The sequence below is a fragment of the Podarcis muralis genome, chromosome 13, assembly GCF_964188315.1.
Source record: "Podarcis muralis chromosome 13, rPodMur119.hap1.1, whole genome shotgun sequence".
Taxonomy (NCBI): domain Eukaryota; kingdom Metazoa; phylum Chordata; class Lepidosauria; order Squamata; family Lacertidae; genus Podarcis; species Podarcis muralis.
The window spans coordinates 54,453,930-54,472,733 of NC_135667.1; the positions used below are offsets into that span (position 1 = coordinate 54,453,930).

At 42.7% G+C, this 18,804-nt stretch overlaps 1 protein-coding gene across 2 annotated transcripts in view; it reads right to left on the bottom strand.

Moving 5' to 3' along the window:
* The window catches only part of COBL (cordon-bleu WH2 repeat protein), a 73,216-nt gene that overhangs the window by 8,698 nt on the left and 45,714 nt on the right, over window positions 1-18,804 (bottom strand). For both annotated transcript variants that reach the window (XM_028701807.2, XM_077917628.1), the window contains 2 exons: window positions 17,185-17,379; window positions 2,427-2,547 (listed from right to left, as the gene is read on the bottom strand). In XM_028701807.2, the coding sequence (XP_028557640.2) occupies window positions 2,427-2,547; window positions 17,185-17,379 (316 nt within the window). The remainder of the gene's footprint in view (window positions 1-2,426; window positions 2,548-17,184; window positions 17,380-18,804) is intronic.

Sequence of the window (18,804 nt, forward strand, 5' to 3'; positions counted from 1 at the left end):
TGGGGGGATCACTAACTGGGGTGGGCCACGTGGGTTGCCTCTAGGAGGCTTTCGTGGCACATGCCGTCCATTACCTACAGGGGAATCAATTGGAATTTACTAGTTACTTTGATCATCAAGTCAAATATCTATTGCTTAGTTTTGCTCCGACTGCGTGTGAAAACCACTTTTTCCAAGCTGCCATCCACTGATTAGAGTCTGGGAAGCTGGCTATGCCAAAGTGTATAGGTGTCGACTAATAAACATTGACTGTTTTAAGTAGTGGGCATCTAGGAAAATCAATCAAACACCGTTTTTCATAATTGTGAAAAAGCCTGCTGGATGGTGTAATTTGCAAGTATGGTATGGTGTAGGCATGCTTTGGAGTATTTTTTTAATGATAATCAAAAACTTCAAAGCATGTGCTCACAAAACCACAAGGTACTGCCTTGCAATATATTTTTCCTTACTTCAAGCCCTATTTGTGGTCTTGCATTGTCTGATAAGGTCAGATGACCCATCATTCTTCCCTTGTATCATGTTTTATTCTCTTTCATCCACCTCTCCTACTCAGAGTAGATCCATTCAAAAATGCCTGATGTAAAGTTGATTTGTTTTAATGGGTCTACTCTACTATTTAACTGGATATCACCCATTCATATAAATGCTGTTAAAGTCTGCATACATTCTTAGAAGTTATAATGGAGGCACTGGGATTTATTTCTCTCCAGACATTGCAGAACTACAACTCTCATAACCCTGACCACGTTGACTAAGGCTGATAAGAACTTGAGTCCAGAAACTTCTGGAATGTCACAAGTTCCCCATCCCTGCTGTAGTGGTTTAAACTTACGTAAAACATTTCTGCCAACACACACTAAGTGGGGCATAAGTCAACAAGTCATCACTTGTACTGCTGTAGACATGTTCTTTGTTAGACGTCTACCTTCCTCCAAGGATGGTGGGGTGGCAAATCCCCCACATACTTTTTCTTGCAAATTAGCTGAGACCAACAGGCCCAACAACACCAGTGAGCTCCATGGCTGAGAGGGGGTACTGGAATCAAGATCTCCTCAGGCTAAGCCTGACACTTTGGTCACTAAACCACATGACTGATTCTCTTTCATCCAACATGTTCTGTGCAGTGGCGTGCAATTATCAGGGCATAATTCAAAACTTTCATTGTCACCAGTAAATATACAGAGGTTGAATGGGGAGGGTTGGAACCCATAGGAGTCAACTCCTAGGGGCCAAGATCCGTTTGCCCCCCAAATAAAATATCTGAGGGGGCCGGAGACCCCCAAAGTTGATGGGCACTGCCATTCAAATGGTGTGTGTGTGCTGCATCGTGTGATTGGTTGTGCAGGCCAGGGCTTACCCGGGCCCCCTCAATATATTATTCAAGATGGTACCTCTTGTGAGAACAGTAAGGTTATAACATCCAGAGAGATTAAAGAGATGTACAATGTTCTTAAAATAGTCCTTCATAACAATATTCTTTCTAGATATATAAACAAGCACATCAGTGATACCCAAGCTAATGGATTTCTATTGCTACTTAAAAATTGGAACACTAAATATGAGGTAATTTAGTGAAAATAAATATAGACATAAAGCCAAACGGTTTCTTCCAAAATGGGAGGCATTTATAATGTAAGCAATTAAGAGTGTTCATTTATGCATGTACTGGTTGCTTTAGGGAACATGAGGCCATCAGATGGAATCTTAAATGCATCACAGAAGCTGTAACTTGATTAATTTAATGTACTGGTTGATTATTGCTGCTGTGTATGATTTCTCTCATAGCAATCCATCAAATGGCAGCTTGCTAAGGATGTGACTAAGTATAATACCAACTGATTGTGAAGAATTTTCAGCTGAACCAAATTAATTCGAAATTTGGAAGAGTATGCCTTTTTTTTTTTTTTTTGCCCTTTACTGATTTACAACTTATTATTTCTAGACATAAGACAATTTTGCCCATAATATCCAATATATACTCATAAAACAACCATTAAGTTGGGTTTTATTGTACTTGTATATATTCAATATACACCACTTTTCACAAGTAATCTCTGTAGCTAGATAAAGGTGGAGGAATGTTGTCTGAGTACCTAAGAAAGGAATGTTAAAGCACCAGAAGAGTGCTGTTTAATATTCAACATTACAATGAAAACTGAAATATAACCAATTATTTAATACACACTATTATATGTTACACACTCTATCTGTCTGTCTATCTACTCCAGCAGAGCTCTTCAACCAATTCATAAAATATAGATTATTTCTTATTTCCAGACTTTCATACTGTCATGTTAATAATTTTCCAGATTACATTGTTTCTTGTCCATGTGGGAATATGTTACTATTAGTACCAATATATCACACAACTTGCAGACAAGCAGAAAGCACATGCATCAAGCGCAATCATAACAAATTGTTCTTACCAACGGTGCTTTTCCTCTTGTCTTCCATTTCTTCTGTCCTGTTCTGTATTGGAGGAGTCGGTGGGGGAGGGGCCCGCCGTTTTTTCTTCTGTAAATCATTTTGCGATTCGCTTGGGGAAATCTGCCAAAGATGTGAGGGGAGGAAAACTGTACTAAGCATTTGAACTATTGCTTTTGGAGAACCATAATTATCTTCAACACTTTCAATATGTGTGTATGTTTCAAAATGGCGTTATGGGCCACAAAATGGGGTCTTGTAAATCTCTCAAAAATGTTGCCTGTTTTGGAAAAAAGGTACGTATTACAGCAAATAGAATAGCAGAGACTCTTTTTACCAATCACAATTCACACTTCAAGTGCTGGCTGTCTCCTACCCTTTGCAGAATGACCATGATAAAGACTTGGGGAGATTTCTTGAGGGACCCTAGTTATGGGTGATTAAATCATTATGGACATAGTTAGCTGGGTGTGCAAAGGGTGTGCAGACCACATGGTGAGTTGCCTGCCTGGTGAAAAGGTTTTGGATGTTGCACGTTGTCTATGTAGCCTGGTGGGCAGTGCTGGGAATGTGCCAGTGGTGCCTATTTGGGTCAACAGAGAGCTATTTGCCACCAAATGTACACACTGGAGGTGTGCACTGCCATTCTTGCAATGATGGCCATGCCTGCACACATTTGTCACATCACATTAGTTTTTTAGGCGCACAGTTAAATCACCTTAGAAGCATACCTAGCTATTAGCTATATTTGTCATATATATGTACTAGTTTCTCAAGACCATTCACCTCCTTGTGAATTGGGAATCTATTTCTTGAAACTTTGGGGAGGTATTTGCTGCAGTGCAGATTTCTGACTGTTTTCCTAGGTACCTGGGCTGCGATCCCAATAGCCCTTCCGTTCCAAGAAAGCAATTTCTCTACATGACAGATAAGGTGATGTCTGCCCTTAACAGCTGCAGTTTCCCAGCATTCTGGAGCTTGAGTGAACATGGGAAGCCTTTAAACGCAACATGTTAAACCAAAAGGGGTTTTGTGTGTGTGGCTACTTGAATGTAGTCCTTAGGTCTGGAGGTCATGAGTCTGGAGATAATTCTAGCTTACCTTGCACAGCTGGTGCAAGGATCATCGAGATGAAGTATGTGGAGTAATTTGCAAAAGGGATATAGAAATGCTATGCTCTATTGCATGACAGTGCTTTTGAATTATGGTGCTGGAGGAGACTCTGGAGAGTCCCATGGACTGCAAGATCAAATCTATCCATTCTTAAGGAAATCAGCCCTGAGTGCTCACTGGAAGGACAGATCCTGAAGTTGAGGCTCCAATACTTTGGCCACCTCATGAGAAGAGAAGACTCCCTGGAAAAGACCCTGATATTGGGGAAAATGGAGGGCACAAGGAGAAGGGGACGATGGAGGATGAGATGGTTGGACAGTGTTCTCGAAGCTACCAGCATGAGTTTGACCAAACTGCGGGAGGCAGTGGAAGACAGGAGTGCCTGGCGTGCTCTGGTCCATGGGGTCACAAAGAGTCGGACACGACTAAATGACTAAACAACAACAACATTGCATGACAGAGTCTGCATACTTCTGTGTGGCACCTCTAGTTAAAAGACTGAGAAGTCTAACTTATCTAATCAAGGTCACAAAGTTCTTTTTCGTATGGCCATCACAGCTTAACTCAATACGCAGAATGTAGTCTTGTTCCATTTCACACATGCAACTTAGTACATGGCAAGTACACTATATAACTTAGTTCTGCATCATATATATCATTATGTAAGTGGTAGGAGGTTTGCCTTCCTCAATTTGTTCTACTCTTTTCTGTACATTTCCCTGTACAACCCTCAGGTATGGTGCTTTGCTCTCAAAATATTTCTTGCAATGTGCGCTTGTACTTTTGCCATATTCATGCTGGAGAGCCACCATCCATCAGAGCAGACATTTACTGCCTAGCGTCAGGCAGCTTCAAATGTTCACATCCCTCCCCCACTCTCTGCAACACTTAGTCCTGGGCTGAATGTGTCTGCCAGGAAATGATATTCATAAACAAATTCCCTAAGTTCAATGACTAAAGTAGTTTTGATTTCCTCTCTCTTTTCACCCGAGGAAGTTACTTTGCAGCACCAAATATTTTCACATGCACTGAAATGCGTAGATTACACATGTCTGCGTACGTTTGTTTTGGCAAGAAAAAAATGTGGCTTCCTCTATTTCCCTAAATACAGTCCTTTTTGTCACCATCACTTAGAAAACAAGGAACAAACTCATGCAGAAACCTCCAAAACCCACTAGACTTTAATTTGGATTCAGGATTAAAATTTATTTCCAACAATGTTTGATGCTTTTGTGTAAAGAAGGGAAATAACTTTCAATTAACTTATTTCATTTATATCCTGCCTCTTTCTTTTTGGAACCAAAGGTGAGTTCCCAGGCACTTTTATCTTTTTTAAAAAATAAATTTTATTAGAATTCTAAAAGAGAGCTACAGAGAATATTATCCAGTATCTTTTTTATCCAAACTAAAGCGTTAATCTGGAAAAAAACAACCAACACAGATCCAGAGGAAGAGAGAAGAAGAAGAAAATAAAATAAAGAGAAAGATTACAGATGGGTAGCCGTGTTGGTCTGCCATAGTCAAAACAAAAAAAATTCCTTCCAGTAGCACCTTAAAGACCAACTAAGTTAGTTCTTGGTATGAGCTTTCGTGTGCATGCACACTTCTTCAGATACACACAGTGTGCATGCACACGAAAGCTCATACCAAGAACTAACTTAGTTGGTCTTTAAGGTGCTACTGGAAGGAATTTTTTTTGTTTTAAAGAGAAAGAGGTAGAGATAGAGAGATAGAAAAAGGATTAAAAGGAAAAAATAAAGTTAAGAAACTAAAGAACTTTAGACTCTTTGCCTGTCAGCTATATATAAACATTATTCAACTCATCCACTCCAACATAACACCCCGCAAGACTACTTTCTATAAACCAACATTATCTTCAGGCTTCAAACCCAAATGTCATTACAGTGGTACCTCGGGTTATATACGCTTCAGGTTACATATGCTTCAGGTTACAGCCTCGGCTAACCCAGAAATAGTACCTCGGGTTAAGAACTTTGCTTCAGGATGAGAACAGAAATCGTGCTCCGGCGGCGCAGCAGGAGGCCCCATTAGCTAAAGTGGTGCTTCAGGTTAAGAACAGTTTCAGGTTAAGAACGGACCTCCGGAACGAATTAAGTACTTAACCCAAGGTACCACTGTACTTCATTTTCTTTTCCACACAAGAAGTCTATAACAGGTTTCCAATCTTTAGTAAATGTTAACCATGACATGTGAATTTTGCCATTTCAGCCAACTCCAAACCACTCCTCCATTGGCCAAGATCAAGTGTAGCAGCCAGACAGTCTTTTATCCAAGCACTGGCTAGACCAAGAACTGCTCAGCTTCAGAAAAGCTTTTGCATCCTGTGCCTTCAGACCAAATCCTGGCACTGGAAGATTCAACAGTGCACTGAGATCCAATGTAATGTTGGCATGAAAAGTGGGAGATTTGGCACTGTTCTGCAAGCTATTATTATTATTACACAAATGCAACAATAAAAAATCCTGAATACAACAGGTAAACGATGCACACCACTTTTGCCCGTGTAAGACACCCTTTGGATTTGGTTGCAAGAACAGGGTCCCTGCTCATGGAATGGCTGCTGTGCCAGGGGGCTGCCACAACCAGATCACACCCCCTATGTTAGATTTCATTCATCGTTATTTGCTAAGTTCTCCTAGGACGTGAGTGTGTAAATTAATGAAACTTCATTCATAATGAGTATTACTATACTGATACACCCTAGATGCTCATGCATCCCTGTCGATTTGCAAGCACTTTTAAAATAGAGTATTAGGCACAGGTTTAGCAGCATGCTTCTTTAATACTACAGGACCTACAATGCAAGACTCAACAGCAGCATCCCTGTTAGATGCCCATCCAGCCAGTCCTGTTGCTTCAGTGGCAGCTAGTCTTCTTAAGGGGAAAAGCAGTATGTCAGCATCACAACAGCAACAGGGCATGTTTCTGCATTGGGAAACATTCTAGGACGGGGTGGGCAACCTAAGGCCCGGGGGCCGGATGCGGCCCAATTGCCTTCTAAATCCGGCCCGTGCCGTGTTTTTACATGAGTCGAATGTGTGCTTTTATTTAAAATGCATCTCTGGGTTATTTGTGGGGCATAGGAATTCATTCATCCCCCCCCAAAAAATATATATAGTCTGGCCCACCACATGGTCTGAGGGACGGTGGACGGGCCCATGGCTGAAAAAGGTTGCTGACCCCTGGTCTAGGAGTTTGAAGGCCAATTCACAGTTCAGTTTTTTGGGACTCTGGTATAAACAGCACACCTGGATTTAAATGGCAAAACACACAGGTAACATTCATTAATTGTGAATGGTGCATGTACATTATAAGTTGGATTTTGGAGAAAAGTATGTTCCTGCTAACACTTTTGCTGGTGAAAATCCCACCTTTTAAATATACGTGCCATTCACAATTGATGGGTATTCTTCCATTTCAACTTAGGCACTTTTTGGATGCAAGTTCATGATGTTATCTCTTAATGGTTTAACTTCTCCTAATGACCGTTTACTTCAGTTCTTTCCAAACCTACAGATGACAACTGATGGTGTGATATATGGAAGGAAACCTCTGAAAGTCACCACAGAGCTCTTAAGTTTTTCAAAATCCTTTCTTTGTTCTTGAGAAGGCAGTTTATATTACCTTGTCCGGAACAGTCTGGGAAACCCTTACAAGGGATTCAAAAACTTTTGTGTCTTCTGCTTCTCATGCAATATTATCTGCTTTCAGAAAAGTGCAGCTCTACTAAAATCTTAGTATGGCCTACACGCCTGAAAAGCCTGGTGGACTTTGGTTTATTTGCAGAACATTTTTATGCTGCCAAATTACAAAGCTGCACAGAACAGTATGTTCAGGTTCTGATCATCTTGTCAGCTCTGAATGAAGGGCTTGACGGGGACTGTATGTGGAGGTCAAGCACTTGTATCTTGATCTCAGCCAGATGGTACTTTATGGTCTTATTCCCAAGAGAGGTACCAAAGAGAGGTTTGATAAAACACCTGGCAGCTGCTCCATAAACTACGGTAACTACCATAAGAAACTGTACTATTGTAAAAGTCATAATACATTTCTGGCATTAGGGGGCAGGGGAAACTAAAAAGGTTTTCTTATACGCATAGTGAATTCAAGGCTGTGACTTCGATCCTTTTGCCAACAGACAAGACCAAGCCTTAAACCTTTTCTGCATGAAAGTAAACATATCTGAGAGAGGACAAACTTTTGTCTTTGCTACTGCCTTTTGCTTTTGAGTGGACATGCTATTGCCTCGGTACAGGTACACTAAAATCCCTTCGTAAAAAATCTCAGAGGAAAAAACAGTCACATGCAAACCAAGGAAGGCCAAACACAGCTTCAAAATGAACCAGGAAGTCTCCATTTTTGTTGTATGGAGAAAGGAGTTCCTGGGTTATGTTGGTGCTGTTTTGGGTTCTTTTCCAATATGTGTATAACTCAGAATTCATGCCTAGCTCTCATCGGTGCTGTTTTTCTAGAAAAAGAGGTGCCGAAACTCACAGTGAACTTGTTAGTGACCGAGAGGTGCCAGAACTGAGTTCTGGTGAGTTCCCACTGAAAAAAAGTCCTGGCACTTGTCAATCAGAGCTAAGACTTCACTTACTGGCTAAAACACTGAAAAGTGCTCATACCTCACAAAGCATTTGCTTCAAATGGTGTGTGCCCATTTTGTTGCACAGCTTTCATTCTAAAAAAGCTAGATGCTTGCTTATTTTCTGAATGAATGCTCAGAGCCTTTTACAGGTTCTGGGCCTCTTACAGCCGAACCTCTGCATTCCCTCTCCAGCTCCTACTCACATGAGGAAGAAACATCTTTGATAAGCTGAAGAAGAAAAAAACAGCATAAAGAATTATCAGAGGAAGGGCTCGAATGAGTTGGAAAATATTAATTTAATATTTGCAACCGTATAAATTGCCACTGGTGGTGCAACAATGACGATGAACCTCAGGATAGGCAGAAAGTATGTGTATGATTATGGATTAGACCTACAGAAAGAAGACATCCATCCTAGAGAATTTAATGGTGTTTTAACCAGAACGTATCCTGAGCTTACACTCAGAAATCACTTCACAGGAGACAGGAGACAGAGAGGAGATATGATAGCCATCTTCCAATATCTTAAGGGCTGCCACATGGAAGATGCAGCAAGCTTGTTTTCTTCTCCTCTGGAAGGTAGGACTGGAACCAAGCTACAAGAAAGGAGATTCCGACTAAACATCAGGAAGAACTTTCTGACAGTAAGAGCCGTTTGACAGTGGAATGGACTTCCTCAGAAGGTTGTGGTCTCTCCTTCCTTGGAGGTTTTTAAGCAGAGGTTGGAGGGACACCTGCCATGGATGCTTTAGTTGAGATTCCTGCATTGCTGGGGGTTGGACTAGATCAGGCATAGGCAAACTCGGCCCTCCAGATGTTTTGGGACTACAACTCCCATCATCCCTAGCTAAGAGGACCAGTGGTCAGGGATGATCGGAATTGTAGTCTCAACACATCTGGAGGGCCGAGTTTGCCTATGCCTGGACTAGATGATCCTTGGGGGTCCTTTACAACTCTGTAATTTTAGGACCACATGCTTAGCAGGAGAACGCTGGTGGTTGTAAGCCTTGGTTTTACATATTTTGCTTTTTTGTTCTGCTGTAACTTCTGACTTTGGATCAATGTTGTGAACACTTCATTGTAGGGAACACTTTCCAGTGGAAATATTTTGTCAGCAAAAAGGATGGGCGGGTTAAGATTAGTTATCTCCTTGACACCTAAATCAGAAAACACGATCAGGAGACTTGCGTTTGTTTTTGTCTTCCTTCAGAAAGGAAGGGAAGTTTCCTTTGACTGCAAGGTCTTGTGTGACATATCATCTTAACCTTTCTCGCGTAACACATTTCCTTTGTTCCCTCCACGTTGAATGGCATCTCTCGTGCATCTAATACTCTCCTGTGAGTAAGAATAGGGGTTTTTTCTCCTTTTTGAGGCAGGATGCTGTGAATCAGTTTCTCCCATTTGGAGCAAGCGATGGCTCAGGATGCACATTTCCTTCTGCAAAGTTTTCCAGTCTAGCTCCCAGTTATTTTAAGCTCCTTCAGGATAGGAAGCCTAAGTCAGTTTCCATTGAAGAAGCAACATTGATGGTGCTGTAAAAATAATAATATGAACTGACATCTTGCAGTCAGTTGCAAAATGGGACTTAGTTCTTACTTGCTAATATACATAACGGAGGGCCCAGTGAGGCCATTGAGGAGAAGTTCACTAAGGAATTTGTTGCAGAGTAACACTGTACTCTAAACCATTTGAAACTACTCCTAACTGTAATTTATTTGCTTTTATTCATTTATATACAAAATTCCAGCCTATGTTCTACTCAGGGCAGCTAACAAATAAAACCAACCATAATATTACTTATTTATTTTTACTATAAAATGGTAAAAACACAGATAAGTTCCAGGTGCCAAAGCAGCATCAGATTTTTGCCATATGGTGAAACACTATAAAAGAAGGGAGACTGACCGATTCTCTTGGGCCAAAGAATTTCACAGTTTAGGTACTGCCACATAGAAGGCCCTTTCTCTAGTCTCTACCATAGCTGGAATATGGAGAAGAGCCCTTCTGCCAGATCTTACGATATAGGCAGAGCGCTATAGAAAGAGGTGGTCCCGAAGTGCTGGTGCCGAAATTTAAAGCCCTAAACAGCCTTGGCCTTGTATACCTGGAGCGTCTCCACCACCACCGTTCAGCCTGGAGACTGAGAACCAGCACTGAGGGCCTTCTGGCAGTTCCCTCAATTGCGAGGCTACAGAGAACCAAGCAGAGGGCCTTCTTGGTGGTGGTGCCCCACCCTGTGGAATGCTCTCCTATCAGATGTCAAGGAGATGAGTAACTATATAACCTTTACAAGACATCTGAAGGCAGCGCTGTATAGGGAAACTTTTTAAAGTGTAATGTTTTATTATGTTTTTATGTTAGAAGCCGCCCAGAGTGGATGGGGCAACCCAGTCAGATGGGTGGGGTACTACTACTACTACCGTATTTTTCACCCTATAGGACGCACTTTTTCCCCTCCAAAAATGAAGGGGAAATGTGTGTGCGTCCTATGGGGCGAATGCAGGCTTTCGCTGAAGCCTGAAGAGCGAGAGGGGTCGGTGTGCACCGACCCCTCTCGCTCTCCAGGCTTCAGGAGAGCCCCAGCGCCAGCCCCACAAGGTTGGGGGACAGAGGGAGGCGGAACGCCGCCATCCCACTGTCTCCCGAAGTGGTTTGGAGGCTGACGGTGGGGAGACCCCGCCGCCAGCCCTGCAAGCTCCGGGGACAGTGGGGAGGCGCAGCGCGTCTTCCCGCTGTCCCCGGACCTGGTCTGAAGGCGGGCGGCGGGGAGAAGAGCGCTTCTCCCCGCTGCTGGCCCCACAAGCACCTGGGGGGGAAAAAAACTTGATGCGTCCTATGGGCCGGTGCGTCCTATGGGGCGAAAAATACGGTACTACTAATAAATAAATAATAACAATAACAATACAGTAGCTTGAACCTAAGGCAATTAAGGCTTTAAAGTTCATCACAACTACTTTGAGCTGTGCCTGGAAACAAGTCCATAAGCAGCGCAGCCCTTGAAGGGCAGATGTAATATGACTTTGTACAACAAAAACTGAGAAGTATAGTTTTTGCAAGAATGCTGAGACAGCTTTGTTAGCGATCCCTAGCTATCCTCTTCACAAAACGACCATCTCACTTTTGCTTGGTTGACAATCAGAACACAAACAGGATTGAAGCTTGTTCATAACTGCAGCCTAGACATGCTTGTGTGTGAGTTGTTTTACTATAAGCTGCCCTGAGACTCGTGCTTGAAGAACAGCCGATAAATAATATAAATCACATCGATAAATCAAATCAAATAAATTAATATAAATCATAGAATCAAAGAATTGTAGAGTTAGAAGGGACCACAGGAGTCATCTAGCCTCAGCTTTCTATTTTGTAAAGAAAACTAACGTTTATCTATGTATAAATGACACTCACGCATAATAGAACCAAATTCATTGTCACAAAGGAAAGACAAGTCACAAGTGACAGCTGAAATTTACTGAATGTATATGAATACATATAGAAGATGTTCCCTCTGCCAGCTGGGACTCTTCTGGTTTTGTCAAGGAAAGAGAACGTGTTTCTTTATTTAATCTAAAAAAGACAGCCTTAGCACAGTGGCTCATAGAATCCTATCCTCTCTAATTAATAGAAGAAGAGTGAAAGAAAGGAAAAACTCACTTCCAAATAAGTTTTAATGGCACTATATTAATGCCAAAGCATTACACTTTTATTTTATGTTTTAAGAAAAATCAAATCTTTACAGCACAGGTGGACAACCTGTGGCCCAGCGGCCACATGGCTCCCGATCTCATTGTATGCAGCCCCTCTGCTTCCTGAAACTGCTCTATTTTTCCATGCCACCAGAGTTCCTTCCTTCCTTCTTCCCTTCCCTTCCTCTACGTATCCCTCCTAATTTTTCTGGCATTTAAAAGTGTTTTTCCTCTTTCTATGGCTGGAATGTAGCCTGCTATATAAATGTAAGATTCACATCTGTTGCCCAAGCCACTGCTTGCCATTGACTTTGCCCATGAGGAAATACGGTCCTGAAGCAGCAGATGTTTTCCCAAACATCCATGCAAACCTTTGCTTTACTGCACTTTGCAGATATTGTGTCTTTTTACAAATTGAAGGACTGAAGGAGCCCCTGCTGCTCCTTATGAAGATATTACGACTCACTGAAGGCTCAAATTATTGTTAGCATATTTTAACCATAATGTATTTTAAAATTAAGGGACACAGGTGGCACTTTGTGTTAAACCACAGAGCCTAGGACTTGCCGATCAGAAGGTCGGTGGTTCGAATCCCCACTACGGGGTGAGCTCCTGTTGCTCGGTCCCTGCTCCTGCCAACCTAGCAGTTCGAAAGCACATCAAAGTGCAAGTAGATAAATAGGCACCGCTCTGGCGGGAAGGTAAACGGCGTTTCCGTGCGCTGCTCTGGTTCACCAGAAGCGGCTTAGTCATGCTGGTCACATGACCCGGAAGCTGTACACCGGTTCCTTCAGCCAATAAAGCGAGATGAGCGCTGCAACCCCAGAGTCGGTCACGACTGGACCTAATGGTCAGGTTCTTATTTTAAAAGTATGGTATGTCCATTGTATTATAATGCTACTGCACACTTAAAAGCCTACAGTGTAAACATAACTTGTATATGTACTGGGAAACCAAGTATATTGTGCGACTCGCTTCATTGTGTGATATTGACTCTACTGTGGTGGTCTGGAAAGCCATTTCCTTTCGCAGGGAAATGGAATTGTGGGCTGGAGATGAGCCTGCCCCGTGTGTGGGGGTGTGGCTAGCCTCCGTGTCACGCCCCCAGGCCGACCAATCTGGGTGGCAGGGTGTGTGGCATGCTCTATTTAGGCAGCCCACGGACAGAAACTTGCCCCTTTTTCTGGTTCCCGCTTACGCAGTTATCCCTCGCTCCCTCCCACCCTAAGATTAGGCTCTTATCCTTTGACCTTGCTATGGACCTCGGTTGGTCGCCTGTAGGGATTTTTTCCACTTGGCAAAGTGGAAGGGGCCTGGTAGGAATTTTTTCCACTTGGCAAACTGGCACCAGCCATTTGGTTTTTAGCCTACCTGGAAGCAAATCATCACAACTTTGAAAGGTTTGGCGCTTAGGCATTGGAGTATTAGATTGGAGGGGAGGGGAGGTAGTGGCCATCACCTACCCCTCCTAATTCAAAGGTAGTGGCCATCACCTACCCTTCCTAACCCTAACCCTAACTCCGTTAAAGGAATCTGGGGGACATGAACCTGTCCGAAGCCCAGGCGGGGGCTAGGGCCATGGCACGACCCCTATCGGTGACCCTGGGGGAGCTCGAGTTGGTTTTCATCGACTGGGCTCCCCCTAAAAGGTAAAGGTAAAGGTACCCCTGCCCGTACGGGCCAGTCTTGACAGACTCTAGGGTTGTGCGCCCATCTCACTCAAGAGGCCGGGAGCCAGCGCTGTCCGCAGACACTTCCGGGTCACGTGGCCAGCGTGACGAAGCTACTCTGGCGAGCCAGAGCCGCACACGGAAACGCCGTTTACCTTCCCACTAGTAAGCGGTCCCTATTTATCTACTTGCACCCGGGAGTGCTTTCGAACTGCTAGGTTGGCAGGCGCTGGGAACCGAACAACGGAAGCACACCCCGCCGCGGGGATTCGAACCGCCGACCTTTCGATCGGCAAGCCCTAGGCGCTGAGGCTTTTACCCACAGCGCCACCCGTGTCCCGGGGCTCCCCCTACTGGTGCTTAACCCTTCTGAGACTTCCTGCAGGTGGGCAGAAGTCAGATATAAGTGATTCAGTTCCAATGCCCAAGCCAATACCACTCACAGTCTGTAACCAATAAAGTTGTGTCCTTTTTTAGCCCATTAACCTAAAATACTGGTGTCAAGTGTCTTTATTCCAACAAAGGGGAGGGTTTGGGGCTTTGCCACACAACCGAACCTACAGTATCTCCGAGGTATGCCTGAATACATCTGTTAACTAAAGATATATTTCTCTGTTAGCAGTTAACCAGCAGGATGGCTGGATTGGCTCCATCAATTCACCTGTGCAATTCCAGGCTCATAGGTGCCCAACCCCACTCCAGTCTTATCCAGGTAAGCTGCAGCAACACGGAGCCAGGAGGGCCGCTCTGCAGCTCAACTCCGCCCGACAGACTACCTCTGGTTATACGTGAAATGCATTAAGAGCTTGGAATAGGTCTTCAAATAAATAGTTTTAACTTTCTTTGATAACTGGGCTTATTTCAAAGTAAATGTGTGCATACTACTGCAGCCTCAGTCATGCCTAACTTTAGGAAGATTAAGGGTCAAGATAAAGAGTTTCCTGATATGTGTACCTACCCTGTCACAGAATATGTACAAAGCTTTATGAAGCCTATTATATATATTTTTAAATTTTCTATTCTGTATTTTTTTCTTGGTTCTTAAGAAAATGACTTCCACTGAGAAAGAATTTCTGTCTCTCCCTTTTTAAAATATATTTTCCTTTTCCTATTAAAAAAAAAAAAATCCTGGAGTCTCTCTGAAAATAAACATGTTCTCCCATTGCAGGATATTCCTGTTAGTAACAGTTGTACACAAATAAACGTCTGTAAACAAACATCTTATCTTTTTATGGAAGGAAGTCAATTAATAAGGAATTGACGTTCTTCCTTGGGGATGGAATGCAAGTTCATCCCCATAAACTAAAGAAATAAATGAACACGCTGGCATTTTCGCAGACTGGATAACCTACACACCTTTAGGTTTTGTCTGTTGGTGTTTCCAAACAAACAGTACCCCTGTTGCTTCCTTCCTGTATAATGTGCCTTTTCTTCCTTTCCCCCTGAGAGTTGATTTCCATGTTATGAGTTTCATTCAGGAGAGTTAGTTCTGTTGACGTGGAGTAAATATATTCTGGTGTCTACATTCAGACAAACAGCTAGGCCAAACCAGATTCTGTGACTTAACTACACTGTACCTAAATACAAGCACATCCAGCAATGTTTTTGTCACAGAAGGAGCTTGCAAGTATACTCTCATAACTAAAAGCAAGGCAAATGTAGCTCCTAGTAGGTGGGGTGTGTAGAAAAAGACTTTGGCCTGTTTCTGGTTGTTGTTTTTAGTCATAAGGAATCTATAGCATTTAGCCTGACCTGTTGCATCCAGGCCTCAGCAATGCAAATTATTACAAAGAGAAAAGCTACTAAACTTCCTTTTCATAACTACATGTTCAGCTTTCATAACAACTCAGAGTTTCAGAAATACACAAAACATCACAAAATCAGGCTAAAGATATTGATCTAAAAGATTTTTGAACTTTTCTCATGGGCCAACATGGCTACTACTTTTGCTTTTTATAGAATCACCTTGTTGTTAATTGCCCACTTGGGATACCACCTCCTGTGTCTAATGAAATGGGTGCTAGTTCTTTGATATTTTTGCTACAAAAAAATTAACATGGATACCCCTCTGGAATTCTGACTAGTATAAACTATTTTTGGAACAGAATTTACTTATCAGACACAATATTATAAAAACACTATACTAACTTTGATCATGCAAAAGTGCTCTGAAATTAACTTTATTTACGCCATCTCCCTAAGGACATTGTAACTGAGGGGCATTTTAGAGTACCTAAAATACTTAACATGAAAGCAATGTCCTAAATTTTAGGAAGGTATGAGAAACTGGTACCCAGATCTAATAAGAAAGAAACTTTACTTTTTGGGGTCTGAAAAGTGAGAAACACCTTCATGGCATGATCTACTTGGTGGTGGTCCTCCATTTGAGGAATGCCCTCCCTAGCGAGATGCATCAGACTCCCTCACTGTTGACTTTCAGGAGAATTCTAAAAACACTCCTGTTTAACTCAGGCATTTGATGGCTGAAAGTTCTGTTCCCGGCAACCCTGAATTTAATAGTAAAGGTAAAGGTAAAGGAACCCCTGACCATTAGGTCCAGTCGCGGACGACTCTGGGGTTGCGGCGCTCATCTCACTTTACTGGCCGAGGGAGCTGGTGTACAGCTTCCAGGTCATGTGGCCAGCATGACTAAGCCGCTTCTGGCGAACCAGAGCAGCACATGGAAACGCCGTTTACCTTCCTGCCAGAGCAGTACCTATTTATCTACTTGCACTTTGACGTCCTTTCGAACTGCTAGGTTGGCAGGAGCAGGGACCGAGCAACGGGAGCTCACCCCGTCACGGGGATTCGAACCGCCAACCTTCTGATCGGCGTAGGTGATTGCCTTTAAGAGTTTTAATGTTTTTAGAAGGTTGTTTTAACCTGTTTTTTAGAAGGTTGCTTTTAACTATTTTAGCAGTTTTTATTGAATTGTTTTAGAGTATGGACATGTTTGCCACCCAGGACTCCTCTGGAGGAAGATTCAGGATAAAAATTTAACCCAAGGATCTAACTCAACAGTAAAAGGAGCTGCTACCACTCTGCATCTCCTTCACCACCTATAATGTTTTCATGTAGCCTAGGAATGTGTGTGTCACAGGAAAAGCATGGGACACACACACACACCATAAAAGATCACAAGGTTCATTCAGATCTTCCTTTTCCTCTCAGAACCAGCTACTCAAAAATACAGACGCAGGGGTTTGAATCTACCGTGGGAAGCCTAAATAACGTGCCATGTGGTCGCTGTGTACTTACCAGAGGAGGAAGGAACACAAAAACATTCCAAGCCCAGGAGTTCCTTTCAGCATACTCCAGACATTTCTGTTTTGACTACTTAATCTCAAGCATTTTCTTGGCCAGGCATAGGCAAACTCGGCCCTTCAGATGTTTTTGGGACTACAACTCCCATCATCCCTAGCTAACAGGACCAGTGGTCAGGGATGGTGGGAGTTGTAGTCCCAAAACATCTGGAGGGCTGAGTTTGCCTATGACTGTTCTAGGCTGAATAATGATATGAAGACTAGCACTCGCTGCTGTAAATGCCCCTAGGCCAAATTTTGCAAACAGGTTCATTTATTTAAAACACTTAGATACTTGCCCTTAATCCAAATCAGGGTCCAGAAAGGTATAGATTCTGCTGAGTTTTCATGATTCCGTTTGCACTTTGTTATACAGTCCTTACCTGACTCGGTGTTTTCTCTGGACTGCTCGTCTCCCCGCCCTGCATCTGAGGAATCCCCACTGGGGGTGGAGGAGCTCTCCTCTTTTTCATTTCGGTGCTTCCAGTAATTCCTGAGATGTTCCCCAAAGACTGTGATGGACCCAAAGTAAAGGAACGTGAATCCACTGAAGAAGAGTATGGAGCTGTTGCAACTCCCTGTAAGTAAATAAATTCACAACCTCATTAAAATCTCTTAAATATGACATTTCACAGTCGGTCCCTAAAATATATATCTTGGGAGGGGGGAAATGCCCCCTCACACTAATCCATCTTGAACATTTCCTCTTGTGTTTTTAGATGCGTTAGATGTTGCTGTTAATACAATGTGTTGAAGAAATGAACCTATGCTGCCAAATTCTCGTAGTAGACCAATATAACTTATCAATGAGACTTATCTAACTCTTGTGCGTCACATCACCGACACTTCGTTTGATCAAACTTACCTCTGTTGATATCTACAGGAGCCTGGCTAAAGGAACTTTAAAGATGGAGTCTTCCTTTTGGGCACAATTTGAATGAGTTTTCTGTTTGTGGCTTCTGTAGTAGATCTTATACATAGCTCTCTCAATTTTTGGATTATTAATATAAGATTTAGTACGTAGAATGCTTTGGTAGTGTTTTGTGTGCTGCTTATGTGCTGCTTACTTTATACCGAGCTAATACAATGTGGCCAAATCTCCAGGAAGAGGGAAGTCACCTTCTCACTTCCCTCACCTGCTTGGATCCCACCTTCTCCAAGGATGGAGAGCAACAGGCCAAGGGGAGCTGCGTATGCAAGAGTGTGAGAGCTGGGCTGATGCTGGAAACTGGATACACAGAGACATGTCTTGCTCTGTGCTGGACTTCGGGGCTCCCCTAGAAACCTGGTGGGAAAATCAAAAGGGATCCTAGGCAGAAACTTTGTGCCTGAGCAGAATGGGGTGCTGTCCCGTAAAGGAGACAGGAAGAAGCTAATGGGAGCTGGTGGAGGCCTTTACAAAATCACAGCATTTACAGCTTCACTCCATCAGAGATGGGCCTTCATTGGTATGCTCTAAACATGCCTCACTATCATCTTACAAACATTAAAAATTCATGAAAAATATGGATTCAGTCCCCAAGAACTCATCCATGTCCTTTAAAGGACAAGGATAAATGTCTCTGAGCAAATATGTTAGAATTCTAAGAACAAAAATTTAATTCTAAATCATGCAAGAAGAACATGTTTAATATTTAAAATGTAAACATGACATAAAAATGCCACTTGTGAATATCTTTGTATGCACTTGATCTCTTCTTATATCTCATTCCATTCATACTAAATTTCCTTTCTTCATGACTGACGCACAATGAAGCTTGCTTTCCACAGTCAGCTAGCCGCAAATCCCACAAGACAGGCCAGTGCAGATATAACACCCCGACCCTTTGAGAATGATACAGGCCAAGGCCACAATTAACGCATGTGAAAAGTGGAGACGCAAAAACTGAAAGCGGCAACATCCACTTCACTAGATAAAATGTGATACGAATGTCTACCCTTTAAAAGCATGCGCAGTAGGATACAGAAATATTCAGGAGAGGGTTACCTGGATTGGACAGCTT